We start from the raw sequence: 12,272 nt of genomic DNA on the forward strand, positions 1-12,272 counted from the left end.
CCAAATTAGTTTTGAGAGTTTGAAGAGCCTGTCTGCAACCCTCCTTTTTAAAGCATATTCCTCAAGCAGTAGGAGTCCTTATCTGTCACATTCAGCTAATATTCACTATATACACTAGATAAGGCAAGTTTGTTTCAGTGAAAGAAAAAAAAAAGTCTGATGAAATTGGAAATTACAAAAGGAAGACAAGAAAACTACTCCTACAATTGTTATGGAGGCTCTCAAATAAACAAGCAACCACCAAAATTTTAAAATTTATTATTAACACAATTACCTAGCCCTCCACAAATTACAGGTTCGAATGTCTGTGAGAGGAGAACAGAACAACTTCCTAGGGTTTAATGACAACCCAAAATGCCAAACAAAGGACTCCACAGGGTTTAATGACCACCCAAAATGCAGAACAAAGCACCACTCCCTAGGGTTTAATGACAACTCAAAATGCTCTGTCAACATAACAAGCGAGGGCTCTCAACCTCGAGGACCTGCTCAGGGCAGCATCCTGACCCAAGTCACCTCAAGGAGTTTCCTTGGGCAGCATCCTGACCCAAGGGGAGAGTCCTCGACCGCAGCGTGCTGCTCCAGGGGACGAGCTCCGAATGGCTCCCCCAGGGGACTCCATTTATACCCAGGCTGAATCTGACCTGTAGTCAATAGCGGCTCCCTTTGGCCAAAGGCGCCAACTACCATGAAGCCCCAAGAGCAAAGGTAATCAGGAGCTGCTACACTTCAGCCGCCAAGAAGCCCTATTTTCATTGGGTGGGTGCACCTGCAACAACAATGCTAGACTGTAACTGACATCAATTCCTTATTATTGACAGAGAGACTGAGAAGGCCAAACTGTGAAAGTGTCTTCACTAAAAGGTCATCTGTCAACATGTGGCTAGCATAGTTAATATTAGGGGCAATATTAAAGAGGTAAGAGGCAGGCCAGAATAGGAAGAGAAGTAGTAATTGATTATATAAATAAATTAAGGGCTTGGATTAGTTAGGTCTGATGAACTTCTGAACCCTCTGAAGGATAAATAGATAACACATTAAAACAATCACAAAACTTTTAAATTATGTTTGATAGCTGATGGAGAACTATACAACTGCAATGCTGCAGGTTTTTTACATGGACAAAGGTGTCTAGAAAATTATCAGTCAGCATAACTCCAATGGCTGAAAACATCATGAAATAACTAATAAAATGAACTCCTTGCAATGCCCTCAATGTAGCAAAAAGACTGCAAAAAACAAGTCCTATCAAACCAATTAAGCTTCCTTCTATAGGAAAGCACACTATGGGAATGCAGGAGATGCCTGACACTGTCTCTTTGATCATTCTTCTAAGTCTCAGGAAATGCTGTCATAATGAAGAAACTAGGGTGTCTGTTGGACAATCACATCCAGAAAGCACATATTCATGGCTCCTTTTGGAAAAGCAGGATGTGTCAGTGAGATTTCAAAGATCTGACCTGAATCTGTTCCATTCAATATTTTTATTAGTAATGTGGATGGTGGAATCGAGAATGTATATGTTTAATTATCTGATACCACAAAGCTAAGAAGGATTGTAACTTTAGAGGAAGAGAAAAAAAAATTAAAGATTATTTTAAACTAGGGAAATGGTCTGAAAAAAATAACACTAAAAATGGTAGTGAAATACACTATATTTTGTAAAGAATAATAAAATATAAGATTCAGTTCTTCAGGAAAGCACCTAGGGTTACAGAAGTATATGAGTCAACAATGATGTTGCAAAATAGGGCAAGCATCACAGTTGGATATATAAGCAAAAGCATAGCCCACAATACAGAATCACAGAATCGTCTAGGTTGGAAAAGACCTTGAAGATCATCCAGTTCAACCATTAACCTAACATTGACAGTTCCCAACTACACCATATCCCTCAGCGCTATGTCAACCCTACTCTTAAACACCTCCAGGGATGGGGACTCCACCACCTCCCTGGGCAGACCATTCCAACACCTAACTACCCGTTCTGTAAAGGAATGCTTCCTAATATCCAGGCTAAACCTTCCCTGGCGCAATTTGAGGCCATTCCCTCTTGTCCTATCGCTTACTACTTGGTTAAAGAGACTCATTCCCAGCTCTCTGCAACCTCCTTTGAGGTAGCTGTAGAGGGCAATGAGGTCTCCCCTCAGCCTCCTCTTCTCCAGACTAAACAACCCCAGTTCCCACAGCCGCTCCTCGTATGACATGTGCTCCAGACCCTTCACCAGCTTCGCTGACCTTCTTTGGACACACTTGAGTAATTCAATGTCCTTTTTGTAGTGAGGGGCCCAAAACTGAACACAGTAATCGAGGTGCGGCCTCACCAGTGCTCAGTACAGGGGTAAGAATAGAATACCTGTAAACTAATAGTTTCTTACTCATCATTTGTATGGCCACAAGTTAATCCTTGGTGCAAAGTTTACTGTTCTCAGTGTTGTGCATGATAAACAAGAAAAAAACAACAGCAATTGGAAAGAGTCCAGACGAAAGAGTAATCAAAAGAGTAGAACATGTAACTTACAAGGAAAGACTGAGCAAACTGCTGTCTTTAGTCTAAAGATGAAAAGGCAGGAGGAGAGGAAGCTGTGATAATTATGTAACAATATAGTTATTTTTCAAAAGCAATTTACACTAATGGTTCTGAGATAATATACAGGCTTTGAGGGGGAGCATATCTAAAACAGTATTGGGCATCAATGCTGCAATTATCATCAGCATGTGAAGATGCATGTTAATTATTGTAAGCATGACTTATAAAAGGCTATTCAAACCCTATTTTTAGTTTGGCCTCTGAATCTTGAAGGTTGTTCTGTCAGATGCCATTGAGTAGCACAGCACAAGGAAGTTGGATGATATTCCTCCATTTAGAGACAGTAAAAAAATATCAAAGAAAATTAAGTCTAGGCCTTCACTGTTAAGGATTTAGCACAAAAGCAGATCAGTGTTAGTCTCTGTTCAAACTTGCTAATAAATAAGTGCGCACTTCTAAGCAGAACATTATGACATAGCTGAAAATGTCCACAGAATATAGGCAATTGTTATTATTTTAAAAATTATACTTTTCACAACCACTCTGCATTTACCTTATTTTTGGTATAAACACGAGGTGCGACTTTGAAAAGGACATATGGCATTTCCTCCAGTGTGTCATTATCAACGACATGAAGTCTACAGGAAGGGATAGTGGTATATGCCTTTGGCACTATAAGCATGTCTTCTGGAACAAGAAATATTTCTCTAAAAAAAAAATTGAATTATATTTAAATTACTTTCACAAATAAAATTATTTGTGTAACATGAAGTGAAAGTATACATTAGAATTTCAGGAAAGTAGATTTCCATAAAATTACATTTTTAAAGCAGGTTAATGAAAAAACAGTGTAACAATACTACTTCCCCATAAGAGTTATATAGGGCTGTATGAAACTCACCTGAAAACCACAAACCACACATTTGGTGGCTGATCATCATACATTACATCATAGTCAGCGAAAGAGATCTTACACCATTCATCTTCATAGCAAGGAAACTTTTCAATTGACTTACAGTTTCTTTTAAACATTTCTCTGGAAAGCAGAAAACAAGATAAATATTTATATCTAATCAGGAGGGCATATATATCTTGACTTTAACTTACGCTAATCATGAAGAACACTGCTTCGTGTGTGCATGAGTGTAAAATGATTATATAAAATGTGTCACTAATGTTTCTCCTGCAGCTGTTCCTTCTCAAAAAATAATAAAAGAGGTAGGGATCAGCTCTTTTAGAGCTAATGGCCTGTAATGGCCAATACTTACATAAAAATATTTGTACCAGTCAGTCTATCCATAAGTACAGCTGCTTCTAATAGCCCGAAACATTATGGCTTCTACAAAACTTTACTTTTTCGTGTTTTTTTGTTGCTTTTTTTTTTTTTTTTTTTTTTAATAAATATCAGCATAACTTCCATTTCTTTATATTAAGCTGTCATCTTAAAGATGTGGCATCATTAGGAGATTAAAACCCCCCTTATTTCCTCTTAAAACTTTTTGGAACAAGAAAGGAATAAAAGCAAAACCAAATAAATTCAAAATGGGATTAAAGACATTCCTTTCACACAGGAAGAAACCTAAGAATGTAAATTCAGGAGTTATTTGTAAGACTCTCAGGTATTATGAAGTGCTACAAAATTAGAACTAACCTCACTGGCACCTAACTGACACCGTGAATTTTTATTTATCATATGCGTATCAAAAATTAATGTTCCTCTGGATGAAGCAATGTGAAGACCAGCATACAAAATTTACTGTTATGTGAAGAGATGGGCAGGATGAAGGCAGAATAAAGATAATAGGTCTTCCTCCATCTTTGGCTCCATCCAGTGATTTTCTCTGAAGATTATGAGGAAAAATATGCCTACATAGAGGTGAAGGAAAGGATATCCTTCTCCCTGCCACTCCCTCTGTCTTAAATTATTCTTTCACTACCTGCTTTCTGCAGTAAGTAAACTATCTCTCTTTTTTTTGCAATCTTTTAATTGCTCTAATTCAAAGTCTGTTTTATATGGTTTATGTAAATCTGTCTTCTATGTCAAACATGAATGTGTTCAAGTTGTTCATCTGCAAAAATTTTATCCACAAAATTTGGACAATGCTACTTTGATGTTCTGTTATTCCTAGATAGTAATTGAAATTACAGAAACAATCTCCACATTCACGTTTTTAGCAATGATAATAGCTGACCTTGCCTCACCTTAATTAAGGTGAGTGACAGAGCGGATCATCATAGAACATCACAGAACAGTTTTAAATCTTAGTCCATGAAGCTTTGCAAAGGTTCCTTCCACTACTGATAATAAGCACACACAGAGACAGAAAAAGTCCCTCAGAAACCTCAAATTTTTAATTCATTGAAAATTATAGGAGGGACAAACAAACACAGATAGGTTTACATGGGATGTATAATGAGAAACAGGTGGCAACCCTAGCACAAACTAAGAGGTTTTAAGGCATTTTAAACTGGTGTTTGTGTTGTAAAATAGTACTGCTTCTGGCCTCCAGTAAGTCTGGGGTTAGAGAATAGGAAGATTTTTACCCTAATAATGAGCTTTCCCAAATTCCTGCATGTTACTTTACCGGCCATGGTGTTAGCTTGTTATATTAAATGCTAGTCTGTCAGCTGTTAAAAAAACCCAAACAAACAACAAAATCACATTAGCATGATTTTAACACTCATATGTATCTTCTGGAACAGCGTCTAAGAATCAGGCCTATAAGTTCTAAAAGTCTGAAGGTAGACTAAAACCTGCATTTGATCTTTGCTGATTTAGAAATGCTGCAAATCTAAAACTGAGGTCTCACATTTGTACCAAGGCTGAGGTTGCAAAGCCCTGATCTCATCAGCATACAAAGGTTTTGCAAGATATAGTTATCCTGACTAGACACACTAAAAAGTGACATAAAATTATACCCCATATGAGTGTTCTCCAAATTGCTGGTTATAAGGAGTGAGGATTTATACCCACAGTCAGTAATTATTGCCAGTTCTCATTACTCAACCTTGGCAGAACTGATCTACTGCTAGATCAGTTGTGTGAACACTTGCAGAGAGATTTTTGAATGACTTCATGAAAGTATGTGATTCCCCAAAGTGGGTTATGACTGCAAATGACTTAAGGAACACTTGATATTAGAGTAGCTATTTTGCAACAGCTGTAATGAAATTACTGGTGAACTATCTACCTAGAACTACATCTACTTTCCCTCAAGCAAGTGCTGCAAACAAATCCTCTGATAATATAAACTGTGGTACAATTAAACAGTATAGTTATGCCCTTTCTAATGTCAACCAGGATTCCTTAACAGATAGCATGAATCAAAATGCTTCTTTAAATCAACTGGTTAGCTGCTTAATTAAGGAATCAGTATCAGATTTATACTTATGAAACACCCTACAGGATATTAAAAAATGAAATACAGGAGAAAGGTCATATTCTTGCTTAAACTGTAGGAAAAAAATCTGTAACACACATACCTAAAGATTAGATTTGCTATAGTTTTACTCATGTAGGGCGCACAGAATAAAGCATAGCATATCTTCACTAAAAACACCTCAACCCTTCCAACAGAGTTTTGTAATTTTAAAAAAAGTTTTGTAATCTTAAAACTAGTAATGCTCATACCATATTTAATTTGTGAACCAGCAATTTCTGGCAATTCTATGGCTACAATAAAATAGTTTAATTTAGTACATGATTACCTTAACAGCATTACAGCATACTGTTCAAAATTTAACTCAATTGCAGTCCACAATTTTTGTAAGGTTTCTTTGACATTAGCATTTTCTTTAGTACCTGGAAATAATTAAATAAGTTAGAAAATGTATATAACATCTCAGTTTTGTATTGTTCTAAATATACACCTGCCAAATACTTGTGAAAAATGCCACTCGCACAAGTAAATTGTCTTATGAATCATTCGTTTTTATTTGGAATTTTACAGAAGTCTCACTGAGCTGAAAACTAATTTCTCCTTTGACGGAGAAAATTCCCTTCATCATCACCTTTGTACTTTTCAGCCCTCCTCCAACTGCAAAAATGATGTGATCACTATTTTCTCTGATTTACAGTTTTTTCACTGTGACATGTTGTAGTGATAGGAGGTGATGTCAGTCCTCAGAGGATGTTTAGCTCCCAGCAGATACTATGAAGGGTTAGGTATGTGCCTAGGCAATCTGTGTAGCTAAAAAGAAAAGAATCAGGCAGCTCCAGTGGGTAATTCATCCCATCCATGTTTGTTACCTTTCAAATGACAGGATGTGTTACCATCTCAAGGTGTCTACACAGAATCCACAGTATCCACAGCATCCAGATGAAGACTAGGCAACTAGTTTAGACCTGCTGTCTAACTTTTCAAGACTAAAGTTAGGTGAAATCCTTCTTTATTGCATAAGCAATTAGTGACTGAAAAGGAAGGGGAAAACTAAAAAAAAGAAGGGGGGGGAGTAATAACACTTTACTGTAATGACAAGAAAAAATTATAGATAATGGGGGAAAGGAGGAGAAGAATAGTATGACTGGGAAAAAAAAACAAACACAAAAACCACAGTAAAGCACTGTAAAGAAAATACCAGAATTAAAGGTAACAGAGTACTCATAAATCAGAAGATGTTAAGACAGACACTATAGACAATAGAAGAGAGTTGGGATACTCACGTAGTGTTTAAATGACAAAAATCTATAATCTAAACTTCGAAAGAACAGCTTCTGGGCTCTGGGATTTGTAGGAATTAATAATACTAGTGAAAGTTTATGGAAATTCCTAATTCACATGGCACTTCATAAATAAAAATAGAAGGGCACTAGACTACTTAGTAGGAAAGCTTAAGCAAGATGGGGCTCCATGTGATAGTTTGGGAGAGAAGCAGCACCAGATTTACTGATGAGGAGATGAAGGTACAAAAGACAGCTTGAAAAGATCATCTGGTGCAGATAAATACATAGGGGAAGCAACCCCAGCAATGATGGTAATTCAAGAAGCAGCTTCCAGCAGAATGCGGATGACTTACTAAAGAAGGAATGTATATTTCACAATGCAGCAGTTTTCTTTGTCACGATCCTCAGGCATTCCTATACTGTGAGGCTAGAAGGAATCACTGTGATCTGACTTTCTGTGTAACAGTCCTGTTTACATATTAATTACTATTTCATCATATATAAATGACATTATTTTTGAATTTTATGAGTATCTGTTTGATTTTAAAGTTTTCAGTAGTTAAAAGTACAACAGAAATCTTGGTTTATTCCAATAAATACCTTATTCTTTTAAAAATAAATGCCATTTTTTCTTGTTTGAATGTGTCTGGATTCAACTCACAATCTTTGAATCTCACACTAAAGACCTTCATGTTAACTCTTTGGATGTCTGACTAAAGACCTTGTTGCTATCAAATTCCTTTTCTTATATGAGTACTTAGAGATTACAGTGAAGTAATTCTTAATCTTCCTTTTCTTAAATTACAAACTAACATCTTGCAAGTACAAGGTTCTTCTTTAATCCTGATCCTTACAACTCCACCCAGATTTTCTCACTTGTTACCTATCTTCCTCCTTGGACTGTGGACATTGCACTTGGGTACAATATTCCAGCTGAGAGAACAGAATTGCTGAATAAGAAATGTAACACAAGTCTTCAACAGCTATGTAAGATTCCTCTATAGTACGAGCACAGTATCTTTTGAGCACAGTATCAGCCTTTCATGCTGTGTTCTGATGATGATCCAGTATGATGCTTAGGTTCTTGTATGAACTTCACTTACCTTTCCAGAAAAAAAATAAATTTAGCACAGCTCTGAGCTAAATCTACATTAATGGAAATTCTGGTTTAATATCTACAAAAATCTAGGGGAGGTGTCTTTCCTCTACTTTTTAGTATCATATGTGCTAATTGAGTGATTAGTTTGAGCACTATTCTTAGTTTTATAAGATATCAGAGATTCAACTGTAATATTCTATTGCATTTCAGTTAATTCAGTAGATAGTAATTAGTAACAAAATCTTTACAGTAAATATTTGAATAAGAAGAATGAAACATTTTTTTAAAAGGCATTTTTAAAAGACACACCTGGTTTTCTGCTGTTCAGAACTTTCCTAACATAGGTCCCTCTCCAGATGGCTTGAAGTTTAAGAGCTGCTGCTTCTTCTTCAGAAGTGGGAGTTCGGTTCTGCCAACTACTAAGGGAATTCTTTTCACAACTCTCTGAAAGAAGGGCAGGAGAATGAGTAACATCAATAAAACAGGAAGTCCTGTAGCTGCTTGCAATGAAGTTAAAAAAAAACCCAAACACAAAAAAACCAAACACAAAACAACGAGAGTGCTATATTCCAGAAACAGAGTGGTTACTGCATAAAACTTCCGTTTATGACAAAAGTATCACTGTTAAAATTTTGCTCTTACCATGATAAAATTAGACAAAATATACGGTCTAATCACACGTCAGTGTGCAACTACTATGCTAATTACAGATACCAAATTACTGAATTCTTATTTCTCTTTATGGACAGCTATTGCAGTGCATTTTTTAAAATCAAGTCTCCTAATATAATTCCAAAATATCCTTCCAGATATGAACCAAGAGGATTTTATACATTAAGGTCTGACTCTGAATACAGCTTAAAAGAGCTTCACAAGATATTAAGTGCTTCTGTCTCTTAATCTGATAATTTTATTAAGTATTAATTTAAACACCAATGTTATTCAAAACATTGTATTCAACCTTCACTAAGGAGCCATGGAATAAGGATAAGATCTATGATAAAGCAGGAGTTCATTTATCTGACACTGACTTTCTGTTACTAAGGAGTTTTGAAGCGGAACAGAAATTAGTGGGTTCTGACAGGTTAGTAATGAGCTCTTTTTAAGCATCCTTGCCTAGAATTAGCATCCTGGGAGCCATCAGCACCAGGGTTTAGGGGGAGGGTGTGAGCAGCACTACAAGGAGGCAGTGCCAGGGAGCCAGTCTGGAACTGCACAGATAGATAATGAGGGCAGTGACACAGCATGAGAGGAAGGAAACAGTGCTCCAAAAGGAAGTACCAACAAACAAAAAGGAGGAGAAAAGTGAGAGATCCACTTGAAAAATGGAACAACCTAGCTTAAGTAAAGATATTGCTGTCATCAGCCAGGAGATCACACATTTCAATCTAATCTCTTTTATTGAATATTGTTAAATATGGCTGTGTTCCCAACCATCATTTCTCATTGTCATCTCATTTCCAAATGCCAGAAAGCTTCTTTAATATTTAGTGACTCTGAAAGGTTACACAAGCCCACTTCAACAGACAACAGATTAGAACTCAACAACGTGAATGGCACAACCACTTTTATAAAACAGAAGCATATAATCACAGAATAAGACAGGCTGGACAGGACCACTGAAGGTCATCCGGTCCAATTCCACATCCAAATCAGGATCAACTTAGAGCAGGTTGTTTATGGTCTTGAGCAAATGCCCAGTCCATTTTTTATAACTCCAGGGATGGAGACTCCACCATCTCCCTGGGCAATATCTTCCAATTTTTGACTAGTCTCATGGTGAAAAATGTTTTCCTAATATCCAACTGGAATTTAAGATGTTCTAAGATGTGTCCTATACCTCTGCATCTCTGCGAAGTGTCCGGCTCCTATCTTCTCCCATTTGTTCATCAAAGTAACTCATATGTTAAAATTAATTTGTCCCATCTACAAGCTTGTCTATTTTATAATTAAATAATCTGGTGGCAAAATGTTGTGCTATGCCTTTTGACCCCACTAATCATGGTTTTCAAGGAAAAAATAGACTTCTATTTTCAGTAGGTGTTTTAGTTCAGAAGAATGGTGTCTGCTGCAGAGCTAACATTCCCCATATAAGGCAAAATAATCTATTGTAAAGTAAGTAAAATTTGTATACTTTTTATATGATCACACAGTTACACAGACTGACCTGGTAAGTAAGGAGACCCTAACACTGAACCTGAATCAGTAATATACAAAATTGTAACTACATCTAATGTTATTCCTGGTTCATCTAAGCATCTCTTGTTCTTGTTGCTTCTTAATCAATAATCAAGTAATGGACAACTTCCCCAAGAAAGTACCCAACTGGTGCAAGACAGTGCCATGTGCACTTGGTTTCAGACAGGTAAGCAAGCACTTTAGTAGTGTCAGGTTGTATGTCACTGTCAATAGGCTCTCCTCTTAGTTCACATGAGAACCTTGTAATAGGTGCAGAAAAATAAATACTGTATAAAGAGATTACATAGTGGCACGGTGAGTCAGATTAGCTTGCTGAATGAACAATTTTAATTTTTTTACCCCTGACTTTGCTTCCTGCAAAATCAGCAAGCTGATCTGATTCCCTAGCATCTGTGCAACTGCTCATGGTGGGAATACATGTTCTGAGACGGGAAGGGGGAAGGACAGGACTTTAGTGGTAGTATTCAGTGAAGCTGCACTTTAAGGTCTAAAAAGACCAGAACATGATCTGCAGTTAATCAATGGCTTATGCTGTATTTCAGTATTTGTATTGCCAGCAACAACATTCATAATATCCAGAGAACTGTGAACTGCCTATAAGCAGGCTCCAGAATTGACTAAAATTGACTTAGATATCATGATTCTAATGTTTTCTTATTACTGGGTTATGTTTGTCAATTTAGAGGGCTAAATTAACCCAGCACAAGCTTTGTCAGTGCTGGAGTTGCGGAAAGGTGTGGGGATAGTATTGCAACAGTCTGCAGTTACACTGGTTTAAGCTGCTGTGGAATCTTACCTTAACTAGGGAGGGAGAGTAAGTATTTATAGCTGTGGTCAGCAATTGCAGCCAAGTCTTACTCTTGTACTGTAGAGGAGTTTATTCAAGACAAAGGAGCTGAAAGGGCTTGTATTTTCCAAAAGCTGAAAATCATAGTGCCATAATCACTTATACCAGCACTTACATTTTCATATGCTGCTATCGATTACAGAAATATTCACCTGTACCAGTTCAGATCTAGCCCAATAGATGTTTCCCATCTGCATGGCCTTTATATAAGATCAGGCTGATGAGTTCAAATTCCAGCTCACCTGTCACTGAATCAAGACCTCATTATCCCCACCACTCCCTCAGAACAAAATGTGAAATGCTGATAGGGGAATACACACAGAGTATTGGCTTGGTGTTGCCCTATGAACAAACTGAAAAGTTTATTGACTGGGGATGTCAAGTGGACTCTGTAGTTAGAAATCAACACTTCTGTCACTAGAAATAATGCATTTCATTTGTGAAGCTAAAGAATATACAGATATACAGTCACTTAAATGTTAAATTGTTTATGAATACACAAATATAATAATTTGGATGCAATGTCGCACACAGAAATTAATTCTAGTCATAGAAACTATCAAAAGTTACCCCAGAACAGGCTGAAAACTGGATATTCTGAGTGTTTTGTGAAATTATATATTCCTAAATATTTGATTTCTTTTTTGTTCTAACTTTTAAAATACAATATTGTAAGAACACAATATTTTTCTTTGTAACTTACAAGTCAAAATAATGAAGTCAAATTAAATATTCTTATCTTCCAAGGTTTTTTTGACCTAACAGTTCTTAGCATTTTGTCATAAACAGAGAAGTATGTTACTGTGAAATGCTTTAAATCAACCAATATTAACTAGCGGATGCTTCAAATTTTACATTAAGATTTAAAAATGATTCATCAAAAATTTCTGACATGCTTTACTTGCTAATTAGAAGACATCCTGCTAATAATAAA

At 36.5% G+C, this 12,272-nt stretch overlaps 1 protein-coding gene across 1 annotated transcript in view; it reads right to left on the bottom strand.

Annotated features, from left to right (window-relative positions):
• The window catches only part of ADGB (androglobin), a 136,843-nt gene that overhangs the window by 32,143 nt on the left and 92,428 nt on the right, over positions 1 to 12,272 (bottom strand). Inside the window, exons 23-26 of the mRNA XM_074864612.1 lie at positions 8,602 to 8,736; positions 6,239 to 6,332; positions 3,432 to 3,566; positions 3,084 to 3,237 (exon numbers count right to left, since the gene is read on the bottom strand). Coding sequence (XP_074720713.1) covers positions 3,084 to 3,237; positions 3,432 to 3,566; positions 6,239 to 6,332; positions 8,602 to 8,736 — 518 coding nt within the window. The remainder of the gene's footprint in view (positions 1 to 3,083; positions 3,238 to 3,431; positions 3,567 to 6,238; positions 6,333 to 8,601; positions 8,737 to 12,272) is intronic.

Source organism: Strix uralensis, chromosome 3 (genome assembly GCF_047716275.1).
Source record: "Strix uralensis isolate ZFMK-TIS-50842 chromosome 3, bStrUra1, whole genome shotgun sequence".
Taxonomy (NCBI): Eukaryota; Metazoa; Chordata; class Aves; order Strigiformes; family Strigidae; genus Strix; species Strix uralensis.